Source organism: Mytilus edulis, chromosome 5 (genome assembly GCF_963676685.1).
Source record: "Mytilus edulis chromosome 5, xbMytEdul2.2, whole genome shotgun sequence".
Classification (NCBI taxonomy): domain Eukaryota; kingdom Metazoa; phylum Mollusca; class Bivalvia; order Mytilida; family Mytilidae; genus Mytilus; species Mytilus edulis.
In genome coordinates this window covers 55,638,211-55,664,084 of record NC_092348.1, presented here as the reverse complement: position 1 = coordinate 55,664,084, position 25,874 = coordinate 55,638,211, and the positions used below count along the sequence as shown (strand labels likewise).

The following is a 25,874-nucleotide window of genomic DNA, read 5'->3' as shown; positions in this document are numbered from 1 at the left end:
ATTTTCCCACTTTTTGATATCTTTTATACCTTTTGATTTTGCAATGCTTATGTAAGAAAAAACTATGCTTTATTAAAATTCTAAATTTTACGTTTTTTCGGCAAACTGAAGAAATTTTGTAATACATGATGACTTTAGAAAAAAAAATAGTCTTGAATTTCATTTTCTCTTCAGTAAACACTTGATAAGTTCCTTTACATTCCATGATAAATGATTATTTATACAGAGTTCTGGTATTGTAAGGAAATTATGACAGCTCAGATTCATCAACATGAAAAAAAGGATGATAGTGTTGATGTAACCAAGGCGATTGTAAGAGACACACAACGTACGCTCATAAAAGTTAAAACAAATGATATATTTAAGTCATAGTAGGCCAATGTCATCACTTGTATAATCTATTTTCATTTATAATCATAATCATAATCCCGTGGTAGTAAGTTTTCAATAGATTGCCAATACTTTAAGTTCCATGTCAACAAAAATACTTTATGCAATAGTTGCTTCAACATGAATAAACATTACATACAGGAATAAGGAGATGTGGTGTGATTGCAAGTAATATAAAAAAGAAGATGTAGTATGATTTCCAATGAGACAACTGTCCACAAAAACCAAAATGACACAGAAATTAACAACTATTGGTCACCGTGCGGCCTTCAACAATGAGCATAGCCCATACCGCATAGTCAGCTATAAAAGGCCTCGATAAGACAATTCAAACGAGAAAACTAACGGCCTTATTTATGTAAAAAAAATGAACGAAAAACAAAGAAAAACAAAACAACAGTAAGACAATGATCCTCAAGATACCTGAGCTAAAGTAATATCTAAATGGCCCTAGAAATCATTCAAATCATAAACAAAGATCTGATTGTTGATTGCATATTTCATTTCACATCTGCATATCTTTATAATTTTTGTTTTATCCAGATTACTGTCATTTTTTATTGGTATAACTGTAAATCCTGTGAAGATTTAACCAAATGTTTCCTTCTGTGTCTACGTCAATCAATTTGTTTGCATAATAACTAGATTGGCATGTTTCGACAACATTGATGTTTGACCGGTTGTCTCCCGTTTTGCCTACTCTTAATTATACCAATTATTTATAAGCTAAGTAGACAAAGAAGACAGAATGTTTAATGAACATAAAATCATAAAGTTTGTTTCAATTTGATACATATAGTTTATCTGTGGTTTCTAAATATTCAAGTATTACAATTTTAAAAAATAAGAGATCAATCAAATGTTGTTTTTAATAGTTTAATGTAAATTCAAATATCAAACTTATATCAAATGGTTATATCAGCAATATTTCTGAAAAGTTTGAAAACAAGTGTCGATATACTATTTTTTAAAGAGTTTTTTTCACCTCAAAATACTAATCATATGAAAAATTGCATTGTAAGCGTTCCTATAAATGTGTACAATTCTAACTAGATTTTTTTATAAACTTATCTCAAAGGTTAATATCAACAATGTCTCGGACAAAAAATCGAAAACTAAAGTACCGATTAACTTTTTTTAACAGAATACTAGTAATGCACTTTTAGAATATACTATATGTAGATAGTATTGCTTTAGTTATTGTCCTTGGAATTGTAAATGTATGCAACGTTGGACCTCTAGTTTGTTCTTTTTTCGATACGAAACTTCAAAAGGGTATTTATAGAATTCAACAAACAAACAAAAAATGGATCAATAAAAGGAAATTTTAAACATTTCTTATATTTCATACTAATATTTTATTACTTTACTTTTTATTTTTTTTTATTTTTTAATTACCAAAAATCTAAAATATATTTTGATATTTTGATATAATACAAGTATCGGACCAAGCATTACAGCTTTTTGAATTAAACGGAATCAGCGTTGTTCAGTACGTACAAGAGGAAGATTGTGATCATTTGGTGTCAAGTTTTAAAATAAGTCCATGTACTAGTATTTTTGAAACATTGGAAGGTAATATGGTTCACAGTGCCTAATCTTGTAAACCTTTAATTTTTAATGGGCGACAGTGTGTTCATTTGGAATTAGATTGTAAACTCCCTTTGCCAAAGATGTTAATTATTTGTGCTCCTACTGAAGGTTTATGTAATCAGGCATTTCTTAATATACAGAAATCTTTGAAAACAATCTCATCGTTTCTTAATTCTAATAATATAAAGAGTCTAAAAGATGATGATGGCAATGAAAACTTTGGAACTGAAATATCTGTAATTGGCGCAGGAGGAACTTTTGAGTTTCTTGTGTCAGAATTTCTTTCTGAGTATTCACAAAAAGAAAGCTCATGTAGCATCAAGCTTTTTTGTAAGATTTTGAATACTGCTGTACTTCAATTACCCAGAATTCTATTTCACAATAATTCGCCCACCAAACAATTGGATCTCAAACTGTTCCTTGTTTTGTTGGAAAAGATTAGTAAAGCAAGGCATGCTGGGAAATATTTAGGAATAGATAGGAATGGTCAAGAAGCTAATCTGTTTGATAATGGTGTTTTAGAGTTGGTTGACCCCAAAATTCACATTTTACTCTCAGTGTTGGAACTTGTACAGCAGGTGTTACGAATCGATTATGTTGTAGGAGTGAAACATATAAATCACAATAATGAAGATTTTAATGAACATGATGAATAAAATTAAAATTATGATTTAAATTGATTTTTCACTGTTGGTTAAAGATTGATCATTTTGTTCTTAGGACTCAAGAGACTTGCTTAAACATGATAATGTTTTTTGTTGTTTTTGATTGGATATATTTTAGAGGTTTGTGAAACTAGAATAAAAAATGATGAAAAGTAATATGAATACTATGTATTACACAGGAAGAAACTCAGACCAACAAAAAGATACATATGTCAGTCATTGTCACAGGGGTCATTGGCATTTTATTATCATACATTTTTTTAAGACTTCCTAAAAACATAACATCAGTCTCGAAAGATGAAGTAATAAATAAACGATTATATAAAAAACATTCTAATTGCTTATTGGTTTTGCAAAGAAGTAACTACGATACTCCTTCCTTCTCTTGTTTAATTGGGGTTTCTTTTATACTTATTATTAAAATATTCTGTAATTTATTACCTATACAAATAATAATATATAACTTGTTCTAATTAAATTTTGTGAAAAGTACTAACATAGTAGTAAATTTCCTGCTGAAGAATTGAAAAAGTATAGAAACTATCGTGAGTCTGCATTTATGTATGCCGTCATACGACAAAATTATTTTTATGTCTACCTGTGCGAATTTCAAACGCGCAATTTTACACCAGTAATGAAAACCTTCTATCATTTATGGGTAGACTTTACATAGATAAATTCAGCCGTATTTGACGTGAAACTGTACTTATGTGTCCCGTCATACTTTGAACCACACCATTATTTTATTTATTATTTTTACTGTAAGTCTGTTTTTTGTTATATCTACTTTACGTGAGTCTGCATTTATGTATGCCGTCATACGACAAAATTATTTTTATGTCTACCTGTGTGAATTTCAAACGCGCAATTTTACACCAGTAATGAAAACCTTCTTTCATTTATGGGTAGACTTTACATAGATAAATTCAGCCGTATAAGAAAAGCAAAATGAGAATGTTAAATTTGATGTATGCCTTTTTGTGCTACTTTGTTACATTTGTTGTTTATGTAGTGATATTAAGATGATAACACAATATTAACTGTTGTACCCCTATTTTTGACATTTTTACTCTTTGAGTATGTTTGTTTTGTTCATGCATCGTTGACAATGTAATGGAATTTGATGCGACTGTCATACAAGTGAAAGGTTTAGCTAGCTATAAAACCAGGTTCAATCCACCATTTTCTACATTAGAAAATGCCTGTACCAAGTCAGGAATATGACAGTTGTTATCCATTCGTTTGATGTGTTTGTACTTTTGATTTTGCCTTTTGATTTTTGATTTTCCTTTATGAATTTTCCTCGGAGTTCAATATTTTTGTGTTTTTACTTTTTTTTTATATATAAGTTTGGGTAAATACTGGAATTATTTTTTTAAATCACAAAACAAAATGCCCACACACATCAAGATGGGTAGAATTATATTTGATGCCTCGATTTTGATCTATTTTACACTTTAAAAAAGCTGATTAGGTGCACGTGGGAGGATTTAAATATAAAACAATATGTCAGCTCCTCTCAAGCTCCTCCCAGTTGTCTGCGATATGTCACGCTGGTGAGAAAATGAAAAATCACACATTTTGAGTCCTGACATGTTTTATAACAAACATTTTTCTAAAGTTGTTCATTAATATAGTTATATGCATATTTTTTCTATGTATTAATGTTATACTACTGACTCAGGTTAGGGTGAAGGTTGGAATCTTTTTAAACGTTTTAACCAGCTACATTTGTTTGCACCTTTTCTAAATCAGGAAGATGTAACAGTTGTTCAGTGGTTTTGCCGTTTGTTGATGGGGTTCATAAGTGTTTCTCATTTTTGTGGAGCCTGTGACTTTTGTCGCAGAAAGCTCGACACGGCTGCGACAGCAACGGCATTGTTAGCTAACTTCTAAAAAGCTTCATATTTTAGAAGGTGGAAGACCTGGATGCTTCATACTTTGTATATAGATGCCTCATGTTATGAAGTTGGTTTTTTTTGTTGCATGTCAACTGTCCTTGACCTCATTTTCATGGTTCAGTAACTTCTTGAAAAAAAGTTAAGTTTTTTTCTACCGTTAATTTCTCTCTTATTATGACTAATAGGATAACTGTATTTGGTATGTGCGTACCGAAGTAAGGCGTCAAAGAAAAAAATTATAATAGCCTTTCAAGACGTCATAATTATTTGGACTATTAGTGGTCAAGCTGAGATTATTATAATAGTAGTCTCAGTGTCAAGAGACAGATTATTTCACTGGTCAACTGAGAACAAATTTCACTGACGGCTAGAAATGTTTGCATATATACTAATGCTTACCTTTTCTTTGATGCAAAATATCAAAAAGAAATGATAAATGTCCAGCTGGCGATATGAGATGACCTAATTTTGGGAGAAAATATAAAATAGAGAAATCTACCAAAATTTCACGGAGCTGAATTTCCGGATTATATAAATCGAACGTTTTGGAAAATGTCTCAGGTTTCCCACACAAAACGAAGGTGTCAAGTTCAGAATTTTGAAACAAAAAGATCATTTCAACGATACAGGCCTAATTTGTATGTATGTTTATGTGTTTCGTGTCAACCCCATAACAAATTATAAGTTTTCAAATAATACACTTCCGCCCGCCATGATCCAGTAAATATATATTTTGTTATAAGTGTAGTTAAATATATACATGTTTGTTAAATACTATTTGCCAAATTATAAACTTTAATATGGAATATATTATTCATTACGTCCGTTCTTAGGTCATAGATCATAACTTGGACATCATTTCAAAATTCAAAACATATTTGAACTCTTCAAGTTATTTATTTATTTATCTATTAATTGTTTTTATTCTTATTTCTCATTCTTTATAGTTAATGACATATTTCTTCATACGATAAAAACAGGATTAATCCTAAGATATTCTAAAAAAGATTTTGAATCATTAAAGATATTAGTATATGATATTAAACTATTGTATACATTGCTAGATCGTCGTATGTAGTCAAGGTCGTTATAAATAGTCGTCAGTTCATTCATTTGAGTCAACACAATTAAGTTTTATTGCTGCCATTTTGAGACGTTATCTCAATAACTAACTAATGAAGCAACAATATTGTGTGAACGTTGAACTCGTTTCTGGGAGCGACTGTATAAAAATTAAAGAAGATCAAAATTTAACTGATGGAGTATAGATATAATAGCTAAAGAATGTCTTATTAAAACAAATACAGTCAGAAACCAGGGCCTGTTTATCGAAGCTCTCTTAGGATTAGGACGTGTCCTAAGACCAACTTAGGACACATCTTAGACCTTAGTGGGTTTTTCAAACATGTCTCAACTTAGGAAAATCCTAGGAATTGTCCTAACTTTAGGATACCAATTTAGGTGTCTTAAGATGGTCTTAGGGTGGTCCTAACTTTAGGATATATTCAATTTCGCCTTTTGATCGTTTTCACACGTATTGTTGTTTTTACCAGTAGTAAAATAGTTGAAATACTCCGGATTTATATGAAAAATGCACGAGATTTGTCTTTGGACTGTTAATGTTGAAACCTTGACACTTCGAATTCAACTCACTCAAAAACATGCAATGATTTTTACCGATTATATATCTAGTTTACAATTACTTTGTTAAATTTTTATATAATACGTAGTTATTATTTTTGTCTTAATATGTTTTGTTTTATACAGTTTAAATGTACAAATATTATACAATAATCATTTATTATCTTTAATGTAACACTAATAATTAGTTTCTAATTAACTATATTTAAAAAAACAAAATTATTGATAAAATATGATATCATATTGTATTTTTTCATATCTAATTTGTATTTTTTCATATCTAATTTGTATTTTCTTTTCCGCCAATACTTAGGACATCGGTTAGGAGGTCCTTGCTAAGATATTCCTAAGATAGCTTTGATGTGCATGCTGAGACGTGTCGTAAGTCGGTCCTAACTTTATCCTAAATTCTGTCCCAAGAAATTCTTAGGACGGAACTTAGGACAGTTTTGATAAACAGGCCCCGTTTGTTGATATGAGGCCTGTTTATCTAAGCACTCTTAGGATGAGGACGTGTCCTAAGACCAACTTAGGACACGTCTTAGTCCTAAGTTGGTTTATCAAACATGTCGCAACTTAGAAAAATTCTAGGAATTGTCCTAACTTTAGGATACCAATTTTCACTCTTTTCGGTTGTGCCGAATATTACTTTAATTTAAACTAATAATTATTTTATAATAATTAATCTTTATTTTCAAATTATAGTAATAGGTTAAATTTTTATTTTTTATTTTTTATTTTCTTTTACGCCAATACTTAGGACAGCGGTTAGGACATCTTAGCTAAGATAATCCTAAGGTAGCTTCGATGTGCGTGCTGAAACGTGTCGTAAGTCGGTTCTTACTTTAACCTTACTTCTGTCTTAAGAAATTCTTAGGGCCAATCTTAGGACAGTTTCGATAAACAGGCCCATGGTTCCTAAAGGAGTAAATTCAGTTAATAAATATACGTCATCAGGGACCGCTCATTTGGGGGAGAGCTTTCTGTATAAAACTGAAGTCATGTGCTTTTCTGATTGGTAGATAATGTTAGTAATAGATATTTTTTGGTAGATGGATCGAAACTAGAGTGGAAAAAAATAAAAAAAATAAATGCTTAATGTACAATTTTTTACTACAGGGTTGAAAAGTAATGGAGGTCAGTATAGGAATGCAGTGCGAATCTACATAGTTTGTAAACAAGGCCATGTGAATGCCCAAACATGCCGCATGACCCTATGTTTTTATTGTTGCAAAAGATAGGGTTACATTTGTACTTTCATGAATGATATATGAAAGTTTCTAATTTCTTAAGGTAAATCAGGTATAAATGTAATTCCATACATAGATTAGCATTAAAGTCAATGGGAGATCTTTTACTGAATTTAACCCTAAACGTTTCTCGTTTCTCCTTTTTTTATAGATTAGACCGTCGGTTTCATGTTTGAATGCTCTGTGTTGAAGGCTTTACTTTTGCAAATTGTGACTTAGATGCATGGAGAGTGGTCTCATTGGGACTCATACTACATTTTCTTATATATAAATAGATAAGATACAAACACAAATCGAATTTGAGTTAGTTTATATTTCGCTTATTCATACGCGGCTTAATTGATACCTGTCTTTTATTGATAACATTGGGCGTTTAAGCAACTTATGAAACCTTCAATGCATACTTATTTACGGTTTGAATGGGTGATTAATGGTACATTTGTAAAGAATTAACACAGGGAAAAGAATATTATTCTTAAACTTGAAAATTTTATTGATCTATCTGAGGGATTTGTGACATAGTACATGATAAATTATTTAACTGAAAACATTTCAGCGGTGGTCGATATTTCTGTAAACAGTTTTTTTCTATACATAAAGTGTATTGATATTAAAACTGTCGAGGAACCATCAAGATAGATGTATTGTTTTGTCCACGACGGTAAAGAATTGACAGTGTTACAGCTATTAGACATTTTAAAACTCATTGTACATTTTGACGTAAAAATGTAAACTTAAGGACAGAAATTGAGGATTGAACATCAAAACAACAGCATCCTATGTAAAGGCAGTTGAACTAGTTTTAGTTCAGATCTTCCAAACATTCAAGAAAAGTTTTATTTTCTGTTAATGCTTACTTGTAAGCTTTGGACAAATTCCTGTGAGAGTGTCTTGCAACATTTTTTAACCATTGGTCAAACCTTTACTAATATATAATAGTGAAATACGTTATATGGACACTTATATTCAATTTTATAGAGCTAAACTGCTAGCTACAAAAAAAAAATAGCTCAACACCAGATGTCATTCATTTTATTCATAAAACTATTCTAGAAAAAACCCCAGCTGCATGTTGTTAAACAAGTACGGGGAACAAAAAGAAGCTCAACAAATCTAGTTATTAGAAATGAACAAGGACGTCTGCCATTAGACAATTTATACCCAAAAAAAAAACACAATACCATGATGTACCAATCTAGATTAAATAATGAAAATGTAAAATACTTCTTAATAAAGCTTATAATCAAGCAAAAAATAGATACCTAAGGAACCTACTCTTGGTAAACTTTTGACTACCTCAGGAATAGATTACCTAAGCTGTATTTGGCAAAACATTTAGAAATTATTGGTCCTCAAATCTCTTCAACTTCGTACTTTATTTGGCCTTTTATAACATTTTTGATTCGAGAGTCACTGATAAGTCTTTTGTAGACGAAACACGCGTCTGGCGTAAATATCAAATTTTATTCCTGGTATTTAGAATGAGTTTATTCACAGAAAATACATATTGACATCAAACTTAAAAGTTAAAACCTCATTCAAAGTAAGGTTATATTAACTATTATCAAAATCTTATGGGTGATAACATAACGACCTGAATGAAAATATATTGAAATATCGATATAAATTTCTTAATTCTATAATAAATCACCAAACGTAATACCATCTATATCACCCAATAAAGACATGAGAAAAATGATAACCAAATTTAAAATAAGCGATCATTGTCTTTTAATAGAAACTGAACGAAATACAAAAATACCAAAAAATGAAAGAAAATGTAAATCATATAATATGATGAATTCCATTTTTTCGTTAACTGTAAAATTAATTAAAAAATTATCGGTATAAATAAAAAATGTTCTTATCTATAAATTAAGGTGTTATACTACCAAAACATGTACGTCACTTCCGATCGCATACTAAAACGAATTGATAAAAACCTTGAATTTGACAGATGTTGGAAATTAACTTAATTTCATTGCAGTTTATGCTATAGCTACTCGCCTATTCTAACTAACTGTTCGAAATTAATTCCGGTAGATATTTCAAATCAATTGCTTGTAAAGGGTGATTGAAATGTTCTCTCAACCTTAAAAAACGTTTGGTGAAATTCTCTGAACTGCCGTAGGTGGTCTGTTGCAAGGCAAAGTTTCTGCTCGTATCAAACATACAATTTTTTCAGTGGCAGTTCAAATTTTTAGCTCTTCATTATTGTCTACCATTCTTGCAAAAACAGCTTGTTGTTTTGATAACTTGTTTTCTTTGTGATTATAAATGGATTATTTGTCACTGGACATAAGTAGTCAAAAAAAATATAAAAAATTTAAAAACAAATCTTTTTAAAAAATTATATAAAAAAAATTGTCAATTTTAGTGCACTTAACTTAACTGAAAAACTTGTGATTAATCTAAATCCATCAACACTAAATGATCAAAAAAAAAAGAAAAACAGTTAATATTTAATTAAAGAGTCTTAGGTTCGTGTTGTTTATTCTTTAGTTTTCTATGTTAGGTCATGTGAACTTTTGTTTGCCTGTTTGTCTTTTTCATTTTTATCCATGGCGTTTTCGGTTCATTTTCGATTTATGAATTTGACTGTCCCCCTGGTATCTTTCGTTTCTCTTTTAGAACTGTGGAACGGAGATTTATAACTGGGTTTTTTTAAACATGTTTATTAGTATTGTCGAGTTTTTCTTGAGTTTGTTTTGTCTATGTATTTGCTATAACCAATTTTGGTTTCTGTTTGTTTCGCAAATAAAGTTATTTAATAATAGTGATAATATTCATCTGATCGAACTGTGAAATCTCTTGATGTTAGATAAGTTATAAAAATTCATGTAAGCCATAAGTAATACGGTATTTTTTACATGAACCGGACCGTTATATTCGTAATTTATAACAAGCGTTCAGGTATTGAAATTAATGATTTCAAGAATTATTGTGTAAAAAAATCGTTTGACATGCTGAAGTGAAGGGTTAGTAACTGAATACGCCGAAAATGTTACTCGGAAATCATGCCCGATCGTCTTTGCAAATGCTGTGCAAACGGAGAAGCGGTTATCATAATCGGTTTTGAATTAAGAAGTAGGATACGCCAAGGTCCTTTAAAAATGTCCTGTACCAAGTCAGGAATATGGCCATTGTTATATTATAGTTCGTTTCTGTGTGTGTTACAATTTAACGTTGCGTCGTTTGTTTTCTCTTATGTTTGAGTGTAAATTGACATTGCGATAACGTGTCACGGTACTTGTCTATCCCAAATTCATGTATTTGGTTTTGATGTTATATTTGTTATTCTCGTGGGATTTTGTCTGATGCTTGGTCCGTTTCTGTGTGTGTTAGTTACATTGTAGTGTTGTGTCGTTGTTCTCCTCTTATATTTATGCGTTTCCCTCAGTTTTAGTTTGTTACCCCGATTTTGTTTTTTGTCCATGGATTTATGAGTTTGAACAGCGGTATACTACTGTTGCCTTTATTTACAACATATACTATTGGAGTTAAATAGATTGATTGCCATTTAATTGTTTTGAAACATGGCAAGCATTTTTCATCACACCGTATATTCAGTTTCACCTTTCAAAACCAAGAACATTTAAATTTGTTCCGGTCACATGTTAGAATGTTAAACCTTACGCATCTAGTAAGTTTGTAGTTTTCATTTCTATTTCCTTCACATTTTCCTTGTTGAAATCTTTATCTTTCTAATTGATGACTGCAAAATAGCAGTGTATTATAGTGATAGACTTTTCAAAGGTCGCTTAATTGAAAATGACATAAAATCTATTGATAAATTTTATCTCGAATTTATAAATCTGAAAAAGATGGGTTGTCAACGTAGTGCATTTTGACGCTCCCTGACGACAGAATCAAATAAACAGAGAAAATGTTGGCACAAGTGTTTCATGGATCCTTTACATTGTTTTTACTAACTTTGATTTCATTCTTTTGGCAATGTAAGTTGTTATTATATAAATTGTAAAAGTTATTTAGATTTTACATCAGTAGAATAATTTTTGTTGGAAGTAGAACAATCTATTTTCAAATTGAAATGCCTTGTTATTTCTGGGTTTTCATTTTTACAATTATTTTTAAGTACTTTTGAAAATATACATTACAATGAAATAACTTAATTGTTGGGCTCATACGCGCTTTTCTGACTTTTAATTCGTCAGATACGCTCAAAGCCGAATATTTGAAAACCAAGGATTTACATGAACCGAAACAGTTGCTAAGATAAATGACAAAAAAGGAGTCAAATAATTTTAAAAGTTAATTAAACTGTGAAGTCTTTAAATTTTAGTTTGCACGTGTTAAGAATAACTTTTATAAATAAAATTGAGAATGGAAATGGGAAATGTGCCAAAGAGACAACAACCCGACCATAGAGCAGAAAGTCACCAACAGGTCTTCAATGCAACGAGAAATTCCCGCACCCGGAGGCGTCCTTCAGCTGGCCCCTAAACAAATATATACTAGTTCAGTGATAATGAAGGCCATACTAAACTCCAAATTATACACAAGAAACTAAAAGTTAAAATAATACAAGACTAACAAAGGCCAGAGGATCCTGACTTGGGACAGGCGCAAAAATGCGGCGGGGTTAAACATGTTTTTGAGATCTCAACCCTCCCCCTATACCTCTTGTCAATGCAGAAAAGTAAACTCATAACAATACGCACATTCAAATTCAGTTCAAGAGAAGTTCGAGTCTGATGTCAGAAGATGTAACCAAAGAAAATAAACAAAATGACATAAATACATAAATAACATTAGATTACTAGCAGTTAACTGACATGCCAGCTCCAGACTTCAATTAAACTCATTGAAAAATTATGTCTTCATCATATGAATATCAGGCACAATCCTCTTAAAAAAATTGGGAAGGCAAAAACATCAAAAAAAGTTCTTAATATGAGAACTAATTGGATTTAAACACAACAATCAAAGAAAGAAGTGAGCAACTATCTAAGTCCTGAGCAGACTGGATTTTTAAATCCAATGCGTCCCTGTTTGTGTTAGAATGTAAGAATTAAGGAAATACCTGCATATAACAAATAAAGGCAACAGTAGTATACCGCTGTTCGAAACTCATAAATCGGTAGAAAAAAAACAAATCCGGGTTACAAACTAAAACTTAGGGAAATGCATTAAATATAAGCGGAGAACAACGACACAAAAATAAAATGTAACACACACAGAACGAACTAAGCATTAGACAAAATCCGATGAGAATAACAAATATAACATCAAAACTGAAAACATGAATTTCGGATACAAATATTAATCAAGTCCTTATTTGGATTTAAGTCATCAAATGCAAAGATCAATTGGTAATAAAAATATGATACACTTACTGTTACCATTATGATATTGTTACGTTAAATAGCAAAGAATTCACTATACTATCGAAATAAAATAAATAATTTTATATAAATAAAAAAAAAAAAAAAAAAAACAGCAATGCCTGTTCTTTCTATACTTTAATATTTCAGTTTGATACGGGAAACTCTACAAAAACAAATACGACTTAAGGGACGACTTTTTGTTCCCTATTGTAAATTTCTGGAATTTTTTCATGGTTTCCAATATTTGGATATGAAGTTTGTTTATTTCGTTTACCAAACCCGTAAAGGAGTAGGTTCGGTAAGGTCCTAAAGTGGCCCTCTTTTTTAACTTTAATTTTAAATTAGGATTTATTGACCGATATCACAATGAATCATAGCTTATACAGTGACTAGATAGGAAATAAGCCCTTTGTTGAAATTTTACGTTCCTGCGTTTTATTTATGACGTCATGAATAGTACTTGTTTTGATTTTCCTCGAAAAAGTCAATGTAAATGGGTAAATTTATTAATAGTCGTGTTCATTACCAATCCCAGCAAAACAGATTAATACCTTTGTCAATAAGTGACTTATATATTGCTTCCGGTATAGACTTTTTTTAAACAAATATATTGCGTAAATTATACATTTATTTTGAAGTTATTTTCATCGTCACCTGATTTGACCTTTCTTATGTAAAATAATTACTGTTAGAAAGGTGTATGTCTGTTATAAGCTGAGGTTATAAGATTATAATGATTTGTGGTAATCAAGTAGAAGTATTCGATGTCCAGTGATGTAAAAATGATTAAGCTGCACCTGGTGTTTCGGATATCATTTAGGTCATTTTTTACCAAGGCCGTAAATCCTCATCAGGTACCCTAGCCTTGTATCATTATAAATACTATTTAATTACAATTTGATTAGTTCTTGTTCTGGTAACATATCAAATGTAGTGTTAAACACTTCATTTGATATGTTACCAGAGCAAGAACTAATCAAATTGTTATTAAATAGTATTTATAATAAACACTACATTTGATATGTTACCAGAGCAAGAACTAATCAAATTGTAATTAAATAGTATTTATAATGATACAAGGCTAGGGTACTTGATGAGGATTTACGGCGGCCTTGGTCAAAAATGACCTAAATGATATCCGAAACACCAGGTGCAGCTTAATCATTTTTACATCACTGGACATCGAATACTTCTACTTGATTACCACACATCATTATAATCTTATAACCTCAGCTTATAACAGACATACACCTTTCTAACAGTAATTATTTTACATAAGAAAGGTCAAATCAGGTGACGATGAAAGTAACTACAAAATAAATGTATAATTTACACAATATATTTGTTTTAAAAAAAGTCTATACCGGAAGCAATATATAAGTTACTTATTGACAAAGGTATTAATATGTTTTGCTGGGATTGGTAATGAACACGACTATTAATAGATTATTGGACAGGAAACATAGAGTGCATACGTCGACAACAAGATCTTTTAAAATAATATTTGTAAAAACATTTCACTTGTCTAACTTGAATATTTAGGTTGTCGACGCCTAGATGCTCCATTTTTCCTGGTTGAAATCCGGCCGATTTGTCAAATTTTACCAAAATCTATTATCTTGATCTATTTTGGAAGCAAAAATCAACACTTTATAATGAAACTTTGACAAAAATAGTTTTATTTAACTTTCTCACAAGTCTTAAAGTCAACTTCAAAAATAATTTTTTTATCTTGTTACATTGAACTTTATAATCGGGGCTAAATATGGCAGTTACCAAACTTACTCCTTTAGATACGCTCAAGGAAACTTATTGATCCCTTCTTTTTTATTTGGTGTTTCTATAGAATATTTTGGAAACTTGAGGTTACGTGATTACTAAAGCTTGTACGCAGGGAAAAAGGATGAAAATTTGATTGGTTAACTTCCAGTGATGGTTATATTATTTTTTTTATATGCTATGGAATGTTATGTGTACATGGAATTCGACTGTCTTGAAGTCAAACCTTTGTTAAAATTGGACGTCTATTTTGTTTATAGACGTCTCAGACGGACGTAAAGCTATGCGGCCCGGTTCGATATTAATTGGCCGATATTTCAAATCAATTTCTAGCTCTTCATTCTCGTCTACCAAACTTGCAGACACAGCTTATTGTATCGATAACTTGTTTTCCTTTTGAATATCAATGGAATATTTGTCACTGGACATAAGTAGAAACACTCAATCAATCAATCAATCATAAGTCTTTCCTTGAACATCGGTAGATATATGAATCATTGTTTTTTTTTTATTTGAAGGAACAACCACACGAAGCATACATATCACAAAACATATGAAACAATTACAAAGATGTAAATCCAAATATAATCTAAAAAATAATATCATCTCTAATACATAGAAATGATTATATTCTAATCTTCAAGATCCAAAGACTGAACAGCTAAAGCAAGTTCACAGCAACTGATAAATGAGATGATTTAAATAATGTTTTATTTGATTTGTTTCGTGTTGGGTGTTTTTGTTTCTTCTTTAAAAAAAAAACATAGCAGAAAACAAATACAAAAAAAAGAGTTAAGACAGCTACAAATATAATCAAAAAAAATGTGTATTGGATAAACTTGTAAATTATTCTGGTTTCATGTTCTGTTTCTTTTTTAAACAATTCAGAGTGTAAGATACATCTCGAAATCTTAGTCGTAGTTTTGACAGAAAAAAACATACTTCATTAGTATAGATATTGACAAAAGATTATTTTTTTCAGTACATGCTGCTGCTACATGTAAGGATAAGTTTAAAGTATTTCCAAGTCACTCAGCATGTCTTCCAAGATCACCTCAAGCCAAAATTCCAGGTAACTATTATCTTTGTGGTGGAGTAATAATTGACAGCAAACCATTGGCGTTGTATCAATCTGTCTTTACTTTATTGTTACCTCAATATCTTTTTATATTTTTTTTATTTTTTCTAAAAAAAATTTATTCATATGATTTCTTTGAATAGATTTCTTTTTCAAGTATCTAACTCCGATGCATATCAATATGATTTTCTCAATAAGAAGTATTATTTATGAACAATTTCACTCCTCCTTTATTTGGGAATTAGAACTGTTGCACCCATAAATTAAAACACGCAACACTATTTGGACAATTTGGACACTTTGGTAGGTTTCAACTTTTTGAATCATGTCTTTGATATATTCTCAATTATATTAATATTGTGGTGACTTATTTCATCAATGTATTTACGTCATAGCATGTAGTTTGTTTTCAATTAAAACATAAATAAAACATATAAAAACAAAAGCAAACAGACAGACAGACAGACAGAGTAGAGTTAACTAATTGTTTTGTGATTAAACCTGATTATAGCGACAATGTTGGAATGAACATGCATGGTAATAATATAATTAATTTCTTTTATTGCTGTCTTTTTATGTCTTTTGTAATCACATTGGTTGTCCATCATACGTGCGTCCGTCGTTAAACAGTCTCTTGTGAAACCTCTGGGTCAAATTGAACAAAATTGTATATGAACAGTGTAAAACTAGCACTTTTTACGAAATATCGTTCGTCTCCTTCCAATCTGAAGAACAGTATTGTCGCAAGAGGCAATTTTTGATTTTTTATTGGTCAAATTTTTTTATTGGTCATAATTTCCTTTTATATTGCTTCAAGGTGGCTACAGTGTTAAAGCTTTTCCGATTTTATAGAAATGGTGATTGGGAGACTATAAGCTTTAAAACTTTGTTTTTAATACTCTTCTTTTATTTTGTGCACTTTTGCTATGTATTTACAAAGCACTGTATATTTAAGAACAGACGGTGCGGATTTGCAAATGAGTGTTTTGCAAATTTAAAGTGTTCAGTGTTTTTCTTCATAATACAATTCTAACTTCTTGATTACTGTATTACATACCTGCACGGCTGGTAATCTACACACGCAGAACATTTGGTTCTGCAATGAAAACCGTGAGAGGATTTTCCGGTTGTGCTTGAGTGGAGTAATTGTCACCGCTTCAAAAGGTATGTACATTTCTAAATCTCAATTTTCTTATTCAACTGATCAAAATATTGAAAATCGGAGAATGCTATGCTGTGGTGAATACTTTAACGAAGAGATACATGTATCATTTCCTGTTGTACGTAGAGTTGAACTCCTACAAAATCAGTTGTCCCACGAGAAATTGCCTAAAAAAGTGACATTTCAATTTTGAAATGGTTCTATTTACAGACCTACAAGTTCAAATTTAGTTTTTTTTCGTGCAATGGGTATGAATGTTGTTTTTGGCGGCTTGTGCGCTGTCCTGTGTTGATAGACGTCTTAATAATTCCAAAAACTACATTTTTTCATGAAGTCATGCGTGAGGGGATCGGTTCTGATTGAGGACATCGTGAATGCGTGAGGGGAGGTACAAATCATATCTTTATATTCAAGCTATGAGTCGTTGAAGCTTACCTAAATTTGGCTACATTGTTCATGAAAAAACACATATGTGAGTGTGCTTAAAAAAGTTTATGAGATTGGATTATGAAATAATTGTAGGAACCTAGGTTTAATAAATAATATGTTTCACGAAGAATAAAGACAAAAAATGTTGTCAACAATTTTGTTTTCTTGCTACAAGTAAAAACTAGACCGATTATTTGCCCACATCTGCAAATTTGGAGACAGATTTGCAATTCAATAGTTAGACTTTATTCATATAAAGAATATATATTTGGTGATTTATTGTATAAATCAACATATTTAAACAAATATCAAATTTTATGTTTTTAGAATCATTTTTTTTTTAAATAAACTATTTTAGGGGAGATAACTCCTTTAATAAATGTGTAAAACATGAATTTTCATTAAGCTTTTTTCAACTGATTTTTACAGTTCCCAGAGGGTTTAGTTCACTTCGAGGGCGGGGATAACTTGTATCTCCATGGCTTTTTGTAGAGAGTCAATTTCAGTCCTCTTTTCCTTTTTCCTTTGAACAATGGCATTTTCTGAAATTATCTGTGCTTTTTAATCAGCATTGATTTGATCTGATCATCACATTTATTCATTGAGTCAACAAAAGTCACAAAGCCAAAGATTAAAAAAAACTGTTTGTACTTCCCCTCACGCATTCACGATGTCCTCAATCAGAACCGATCCCCTCACGCATGACTTCATGAAAAAATGTAGTTTTTGGAATTATTAAGACGTCTATCAACACAGGACAGCGCACAAGCCGCCAAAAACAACATTCATACCCATTGCACGAAAAAAACTAAATTTGAACTTGTAGGTCTGTAAATAGAACCATTTCAAAATTGAAATGTCACTTTTTTAGGCAATTTCTCGTGGGACAACTGATTTTGTAGGAGTTCAACTCTACGTACAACAGGAAATGATACATGTATCTCTTCGTTAAAGTATTCACCACAGCATAGCATTCTCCGATTTTCAATATTTTGATCAGTTGAATAAGAAAATTGAGATTTAGAAATGTACATACCTTTTGAAGCGGTGACAATTACTCCACTCAAGCACAACCGGAAAATCCTCTCACGGTTTTCATTGCAGAACCAAATGTTCTGCGTGTGTAGATTACCAGCCGTGACCTGGTAGCTACGGTGTCAAATGCTCGATTTCCAGGTGAATGACTTAAGTTTCGCAGTGCCTCTAGTTTATCACCAGCCCAGTAGTAAGCACTTCTGTGCTTAAATGAATTATCATTGATAAGGTTATAATTTTAAACTAGCTGATTACAAAACTTTGTATTTTGGAATACTAAGGATTTTCTACCTTAGGAGCAGATAACCTTAGCTGTATCTGGCAAAACTTTTAGGAATTTCGGTCCTCAATAATCTGCAACTTCGTACTTTTTTTTGCCTTTAACCTTTTTTTATTCGAGCGTCACTGATGAGTATTTTGTACAAGAACGCGCGTATGGCGCAAATACAAATTTTCAATCCTGTTATCTATGATGTGTTTATTCAAATTGATAGCACATTTTCGGGGAAATGTTTTATGTCGACTCGAACATCAAATATGAAGTCTGTTGTTAAACCATTATCGACGTTTTAGTCGTAGAAATGCAAGTATAATACATATGTAATCATTTAAGTATTTTAACAGCGTGCTATTTCCCCTTAAAGATCCTTTGAAATTGTGGAGGTTTACATATAAAACTGGTAAAATATAGCCTGGATGTTAACGTTGTGGGTTTTCATGGTCGTGTTACCAAGCAAAGTTATTCTATTCATCTTTCATCAGTCAACACAGATAGTTAAAGATTACAGCCTAAATATCTTAACATTACAATTTGAAATATAGCTGCTTGAAGTCGTTTTGTCTCCCGATATGGTGTAAAAGAACCATTTAATGAGTATGACATATAGCGGGGTACATTTAATTGGAACTATTTAAATTTGTCTATAGATGTTTAATAAGAGATACTAATTCAAAAACAGATGAAAACATCCTAACATTCAAACATACATTCCATTAGTTTACTGATATAAGTTCTAACGATTAAACTACAAATTAAATTTTATAAATTTCAAAAGTTTCACCATCTATTTTAGCCAAGATGTATTATTAGTTATTTCTTTGTCCTTCATTCATTGCTGTGTCATATGTATCTTATTTATCTGTTCTTGTCGAAATATGGTCTCAAAAAACATAATTAAAAATTCAGGTGGTAAATTTAGTTTTCAATTTTAAATAGGTCCTGTAGACAAACATGTTGTGTTGGCTGTTCACAATAAGTATAGAGAGAAAGCAGCGAAGAAATACAACGCAAACAACATTTTGAAGATGATATGGGATGACGAAGTTGCTATGGTTGCACAGAAATGGGCGGAAAATTGTTTTGGTGTTCATGATAAGAACTATCAGCGATTAATACCAGGTATTTACAGTGTTACATGATTTTTTTTTGTTTGTTTGCAGATGATTCCTATGGTTTTGATTTGTGATTGCCAATCCAGTAATTCCTTATTTGTTGGTTTGTGATATAGTTTATCACCATTTAGATTTTGAGTATATATTTAGAAGTCAATTTAAAGTATTGAAACTTTAATTTCATTGTTTGATTTGACATTTCATAATTGTATTACAATGTACTTGGTAATCGAGTTTAAAAGCAGTTCTATTGAATTGTATCTCGTAATGAATTAAGATTTTGACTTTCAGGAAGATTTCCAATAGGTCAGAATATTGCCAGTTCGAAAGAGAATATAACATGGGAAACTGTCGTACAGTTGTTTTATAATGAATCGAAGGATTTCCATTTTGGAGGAAAGAATAATATTCTTGAAAAGGTTGGCCATTTTACGCAGGTAAAATACGTTATATAAATTTAAAAGATATATCAGTTAATTAAATGTATTTTTTTATTCATCTTATTTTTGGTGGCGGAGCCGTTTTCTTATCTCTGATTCATATATTGATTGTTTGATGTTTAGCGTCTTATTTTTTGTCTTTTGATCTTCCTCCTATTCCATGATTTTATTTGTGTCGTAGTATCTTGTTCTTCTTTCTTTCTCAAACATTTTAAAAATCTTATTTATAAATACGTATATATAGGCTAACACCATTTCATCTCATAGATACTATACCTTTTACATAATCTTCCGTAATATTTATATAATACGCATTTCCATAGTAAGATTATAATAATAGTATACCGCACCTCAATAATCATAAATAGATTTAACGGAAGCAGATCCGATTCACAAACCAAAACAATGGGAAACACATCAACTATAATAGGGAAAAAACGGAAACAACGGAAACACTGAACTGCTTCAAAAATACAAACACCAACATACACAGAACCGGACTATATGATAACAACTGACATATTCCTGGGTAGAGGACATTTAAAGAAAAACCTTTTAAAGAAAGTCTTGTTGAATTAAATGTAAAACAACAATAAAGCCATGTTTTGGTTGTTTTCAGTTAACTTGGTTTGATTCTTACATACTTGGTTGCGGTTACGCCATTTGCAATGGATATCATTTCTATGTATGCAACTATGCACCGAGGTAAACAATATTTATCAAAATCTTGTATTCCACAGTTAAAAATTTACATTTAAATTTCTTGATGAAAAAAATGAATCTGAAATAAAGTTTATGAATTCTAACAGGAGAACTTGAACACACAAAATAACTTTAAAACAATGCTACATATTAACAACAACAATAATCTATATAAAGAACAGAAAATAAACAAATTTGCGCATATAATCCTTCAAATTGAGACTACAAAAAAATATATATAACATGATTTTAACAATATTTTCCTAAAAAATAGTAATTTTAATCAGTTCCGGAGCATCAGATTTCACTCCCGGTTTTTAGTGGAGTTCGTGTTGTTTCTTATTTCTTATTTATAACTGTTGATGTAAATAAACTCATCACAGATACCAGGACTAAATTTTATATAAACGCCAGACGCGCGTTTCGTCCACAAAAGACTCATCAGTGACGTTCGAATCCAAAAAAGTTATAAAAAAAAAGCCAAATAAAGTACGAAGTTAAATGTCGAAGTAAATGTCCTTTGGTTTTTTAGTCTTTGTTTACTCCTTGGTTTTGATTGTTATTGTCTTAATTGCTAAGGTATATATACATTTATAAAAATCCTTGATGAATGTGTTACTATTTGTTCTCAGTTTTGTATATAGCTCAATGTCCTTTTATTCATGAGAATATTTGTTTCATAAAGTATGTTTTGTCGTAGAAAATGTTATTGTTATATTTTATTAATTTCAGTGGCAATCACAAAGGCCAACTTGGATTCCCGTTTTCAACTAACGGAACAAACACGGATTTGCGTGGTAAGACATTTTATCGAGTTTATTCTACAATTCATGTATACGGTATTTGCCATACTATATATTGGTATTGTGCGACGAAGGGAGATTATATATTTATAGCTTTTTCACAAACAAAGGACTCTATAGAAAGCAAACATGAAGTATGTTTTGAAAACCTACCTTGATTTTCTGATGTCATTAAGTAAGAAAGACATTGGAAAAAGCAACAAAGCAATAACAAAACCATTTAAGGAATCTGTTACTTATATTACATCTTAGTTTACAAGAGGGTTGATAAATGAAAGATGAAGACGGCTGTAATTTTCTTTAATTTGGAATTAATTGCAGATTTTAATCAGTAATCGTGATAATATATATTGGATCAATAAAAGAAAATGAAACACGGTTATAATTTTCTTTAATTTAGAATTAACTGTAGATTTGAAACGGCGATCGTGATATCGCCCTAATTTATAATGTTTGTATTGGAAAACGTTAAAGGTCAGTTATAGCAATTTAGATAAGTTATTAACATTGCCAGAACGCTAGCAAGGTATGTTGGCTTTCGTAATGTTCACGTTGTTTATGGCATGTGATTCTACACACACATACATACACAAAGTTATCCTTACATAATGGATATTTTTGTTCTTGGACCAAAACCAAGGTTGAAACAAGTGGGATGTTTGGCTAGCTATAAACCATCATTTTATACGTAAAATAGCTGTACGAAGTCAGGAATAAGACAGTTGGCTTTCGTTAGTTCCGTTATTTGATAAAGTCTACTGTTTGATTTTGTCAATTATTATGCTTTCCCCCTTTTAGAAGTTAAATTTGGGATCGAAAAAATAAGTCTTATTCTTTTCCAGTACAAATACAAGATTCTAAGAAATAATAAAAAAAAATCTTTTAATTGAATAATTCTACAAGCTCTGGTATATAGAGTGATTGAGTTTTTAACGAACACTTAACTAACTTCACTTAACTTTAAATGTAACCGATGGTTTCTAAAAAAAAAGAGTTGACTAAAGTTATTAGTTCATTTCAGATTGCAAAAAGAAAATATGCGAAGGAGGAAGTAAGCTCGATCCATTATCATGCCAATGTCTGTGTAGAAAGGATTATTATAACAATGACCTTGGGTTTTATAAATCTTCTGCAAACAATTGTAAACGTGAGTAACGTAATTCTGCTTTTAAAGTCATACGAAACCTCAAATTAAAAAAAATAATGCATATGTTGTTTTTTTTTATAAATAAATGGATAGTTTTCATTATAAAACTCATGTACATTTACTTTTTTCTAAAGAAAATTCTTTAATTTGTCAACATTTAGAAAAAGTTTACTACATACAATTGCTTGCTTCCAGGAAGCAATTCGCCAAAATATTTTCCGTATATGCAAGTGACCATAGCGTGACCCTTTTCGTAAAAATTAATTGATTGTACATGTTATACACGTGCTCAATGTCCATGCTTCTTTGTTGGTTGTTTACTATAAGGTAACAATCGGTAAACTACGGCTTCAAATAACGACAATTAAGTAGCTGCCATATTTTTACTTCATAACAGACACAGAGAGAAAAAATGACGATTATAAGATATGTTTACGTAAAAAAATGATAAAATCTTGCACAGAAGACTAAGTTTATGATATATGCATGCATTGGTTCAAGAATTGGATCAACATCTTTTTTCACCTGTCACTCGTTTCATATGACTTAAAGAATTATTATGAAGATATCTTTTTTCCTCTATTTTCAATTTATAACGTTAATAAAGATTATAGACCAATAATGAAAATAAAATGGTGAAATTAAATAAAATCAAAAATATACATGTATCGTAAAACGTCCGATACAACCGTTCACAACTTGATTTTGAGACACATTCTGGTAGTGAGATAGAACCATTTAATGCATTTATTTGTTGTTATCTTAATCACTATAAAAACAAACAAATATGACAGTACAGAAAGGTAAAACGGTAAATAGACAAAGCACATTTGCAAAAAAAAAATGCAATAGCACAATGATATAATGACGGGGAACTTCAGATTGTCTGCAGAATTTTTCATTTTTATTTATGGTAGAAATCCATAATTTTTGGACTAAATTTATTATTGAAATCATGGTAGTAACAAAGTACCAAACCACAGTATTATTTTAATCAACTTTTTATTCTTTCATATATGAATTCCACTTTCAATAAATACCATACACCTTTAAAGGGTTGCTTACAGAAAAATCACAAAAATACTGAACTCCGAGGAAAATTCAAAACGGAAAGTCCTTAATCCAGTAACAAAATCAAAAGCTTAAACACATTAAGCGTATAGATAACAACTGTCATATTCCTGACTTGGTACAGGCATTTTCTTATGTAGAAAATGGTGGATTAAACCTGGTTTTATACCTTGCTAAACTTCTCAGTCGCATTAAATTCCATTATATTGACGACGATGTGTGAACAAAACAAACAGTACAGCAGTCATCATTGTGTTATAATCTTAATCTATAATCTTAAAAACAAACAAGTATTAAATGAATTTCAGTCACATGCAAAGAAGACAAGAAAGAAAAATTCTTCTGTGGAAATAGTGGTTATGGAGAAAAAAGTTGTCTTACTTTGTCAAACATGCCATTTGATTGTCCATACACATGCCGCATGTGTCCCTGTAAGTATGAAGAGGATATTACCTTTTTTTCCCAAACAGAGCAAAACAATATCTGATAGTTGATGATTGATTGCTAAGGTGTTACCCACACTTTAACTAAAATTAATCGTTTAATTTTCATAAAATTTTGTCAAAGTATTTAACTTTGACCCTTTAACAAAAATATAAAAATTTCAAAAACTTTGAACCAACCGTTTTGTCAGAAAAATTACACTGGTTAAATTATAGCAGTTTGACAAACACCAATTTTGATCATTGAAAAGCTTAATATTCCTTTTACAACACAACGTAATTAAAACGTTTAGCTGATTTTACAGAGTTATCTCCCTGTAGTGTTAGGTACCACCTTAATATTTTTTTTTTCTTTTGACGTTTAACAAATGACAAAAGGTAAATAAAAAGTAAAATCACAAAAATACTGAACTCAGAGGAAAATCAAATCCGAAAGTCCCTAATCACATGGCAGAAGCAAACGATAAAACACATCAAAAACAAATGGACAAGAACTGTCATATTCATGACTTGGAACAGGCATTTTCAAATGTAGAAAATGGTGCTAAACCTCTCACTTTGTACAACAGTCTCGTCAAATTCCGTTATATTTACAATGCTGATATGCATATAGTATGTAAATTGACTAAAGTGGTAATGACCGGACAATCTTTCGACTACAAGATCAGATTCTCAATAAGACTAATATACCTTTAGTCAATCGCAATTAAACAAGATAAGACTCCTTTTATTGATATGAAATAAAATACTTCATTTTTATATTTTTCAGATTCCGATGAAGAAAACTATAGAGAAGGCAATGCGACTGTTGTTATTTTGGGTTCCAGTGATGCAGCACTACTTAGAAGCAATCTGCTTACTATAGCGCTATTGTTATACCTATATTCATACACTTATTAACTTCTGTCCTGGTCATGTTCCGTTTAATCTCTTTTTAATCCGTCTATATTTTTTTTCCTTTCCTCTTTTTCGTACAGATAACATTTATAAACAGGCCCAATCCGTACCTAATCTATCATAAAAATAACGAATAAAGGACAAAAGTGACGTTTTAGTTACGACCTACATAGAAACTCGTGATTAGGATTTTTAGTTGGGAAGATGGCGGTGTTTGGGTAAATGAACAAAAAATAGACTGATTAATATTAACAGAATGGACATTATGTATATATAAAAAGCTCCGACACTGCAACATTAGAAACAATTTAAATGAGAAAACCAACTTAACTAATGGCATCCGTCTTGATAAAAAAAAATACATCCGACAGTATGGCTCATTTAGGATAAAAGCCTTTAAGAAAAAACACAGTTCCGTTTAAAGCGTAGAATGGGAAATATATCTGTATAATATTAGCTCATTGATTGGTATCTCAATAAAGATTAATCAAACCTTTGACAGTACGACTGTCACAAGTTGAAAACCTCGTTTGATGTTGTTTCGGTTTATATTAAATAAAAATCTCTTTGACAAAACGCTCTTGAAAGTCATTCTTTGAATTTCTTTAAAATCTAATTAGATCTTTGTGAACAAATTCAGGTCACCGAAGGTGTGTCAACCTGATTTGTGCGATCTATTTAAGTCAACATTTGGGCCCAATAATATCA

At 30.7% G+C, this 25,874-nt stretch overlaps 1 protein-coding gene across 1 annotated transcript; it reads left to right on the top strand.

Annotated features, from left to right (window-relative positions):
• The first annotated feature begins 11,228 nt into the window (after positions 1–11,228).
• On the top strand, positions 11,229–25,874 carry LOC139523989 (cysteine-rich venom protein LIO1-like). Its single transcript, XM_071318487.1, has 9 exons — positions 11,229–11,396; positions 15,550–15,639; positions 19,488–19,670; positions 19,955–20,100; positions 20,723–20,808; positions 21,538–21,602; positions 22,630–22,755; positions 24,135–24,257; positions 25,039–25,874. The coding sequence occupies exons 1-9, from the start codon at positions 11,327–11,329 to the stop codon at positions 25,167–25,169; spliced, it is 1,020 nt and encodes a 339-aa protein (XP_071174588.1). The 5' UTR covers positions 11,229–11,326; the 3' UTR covers positions 25,170–25,874.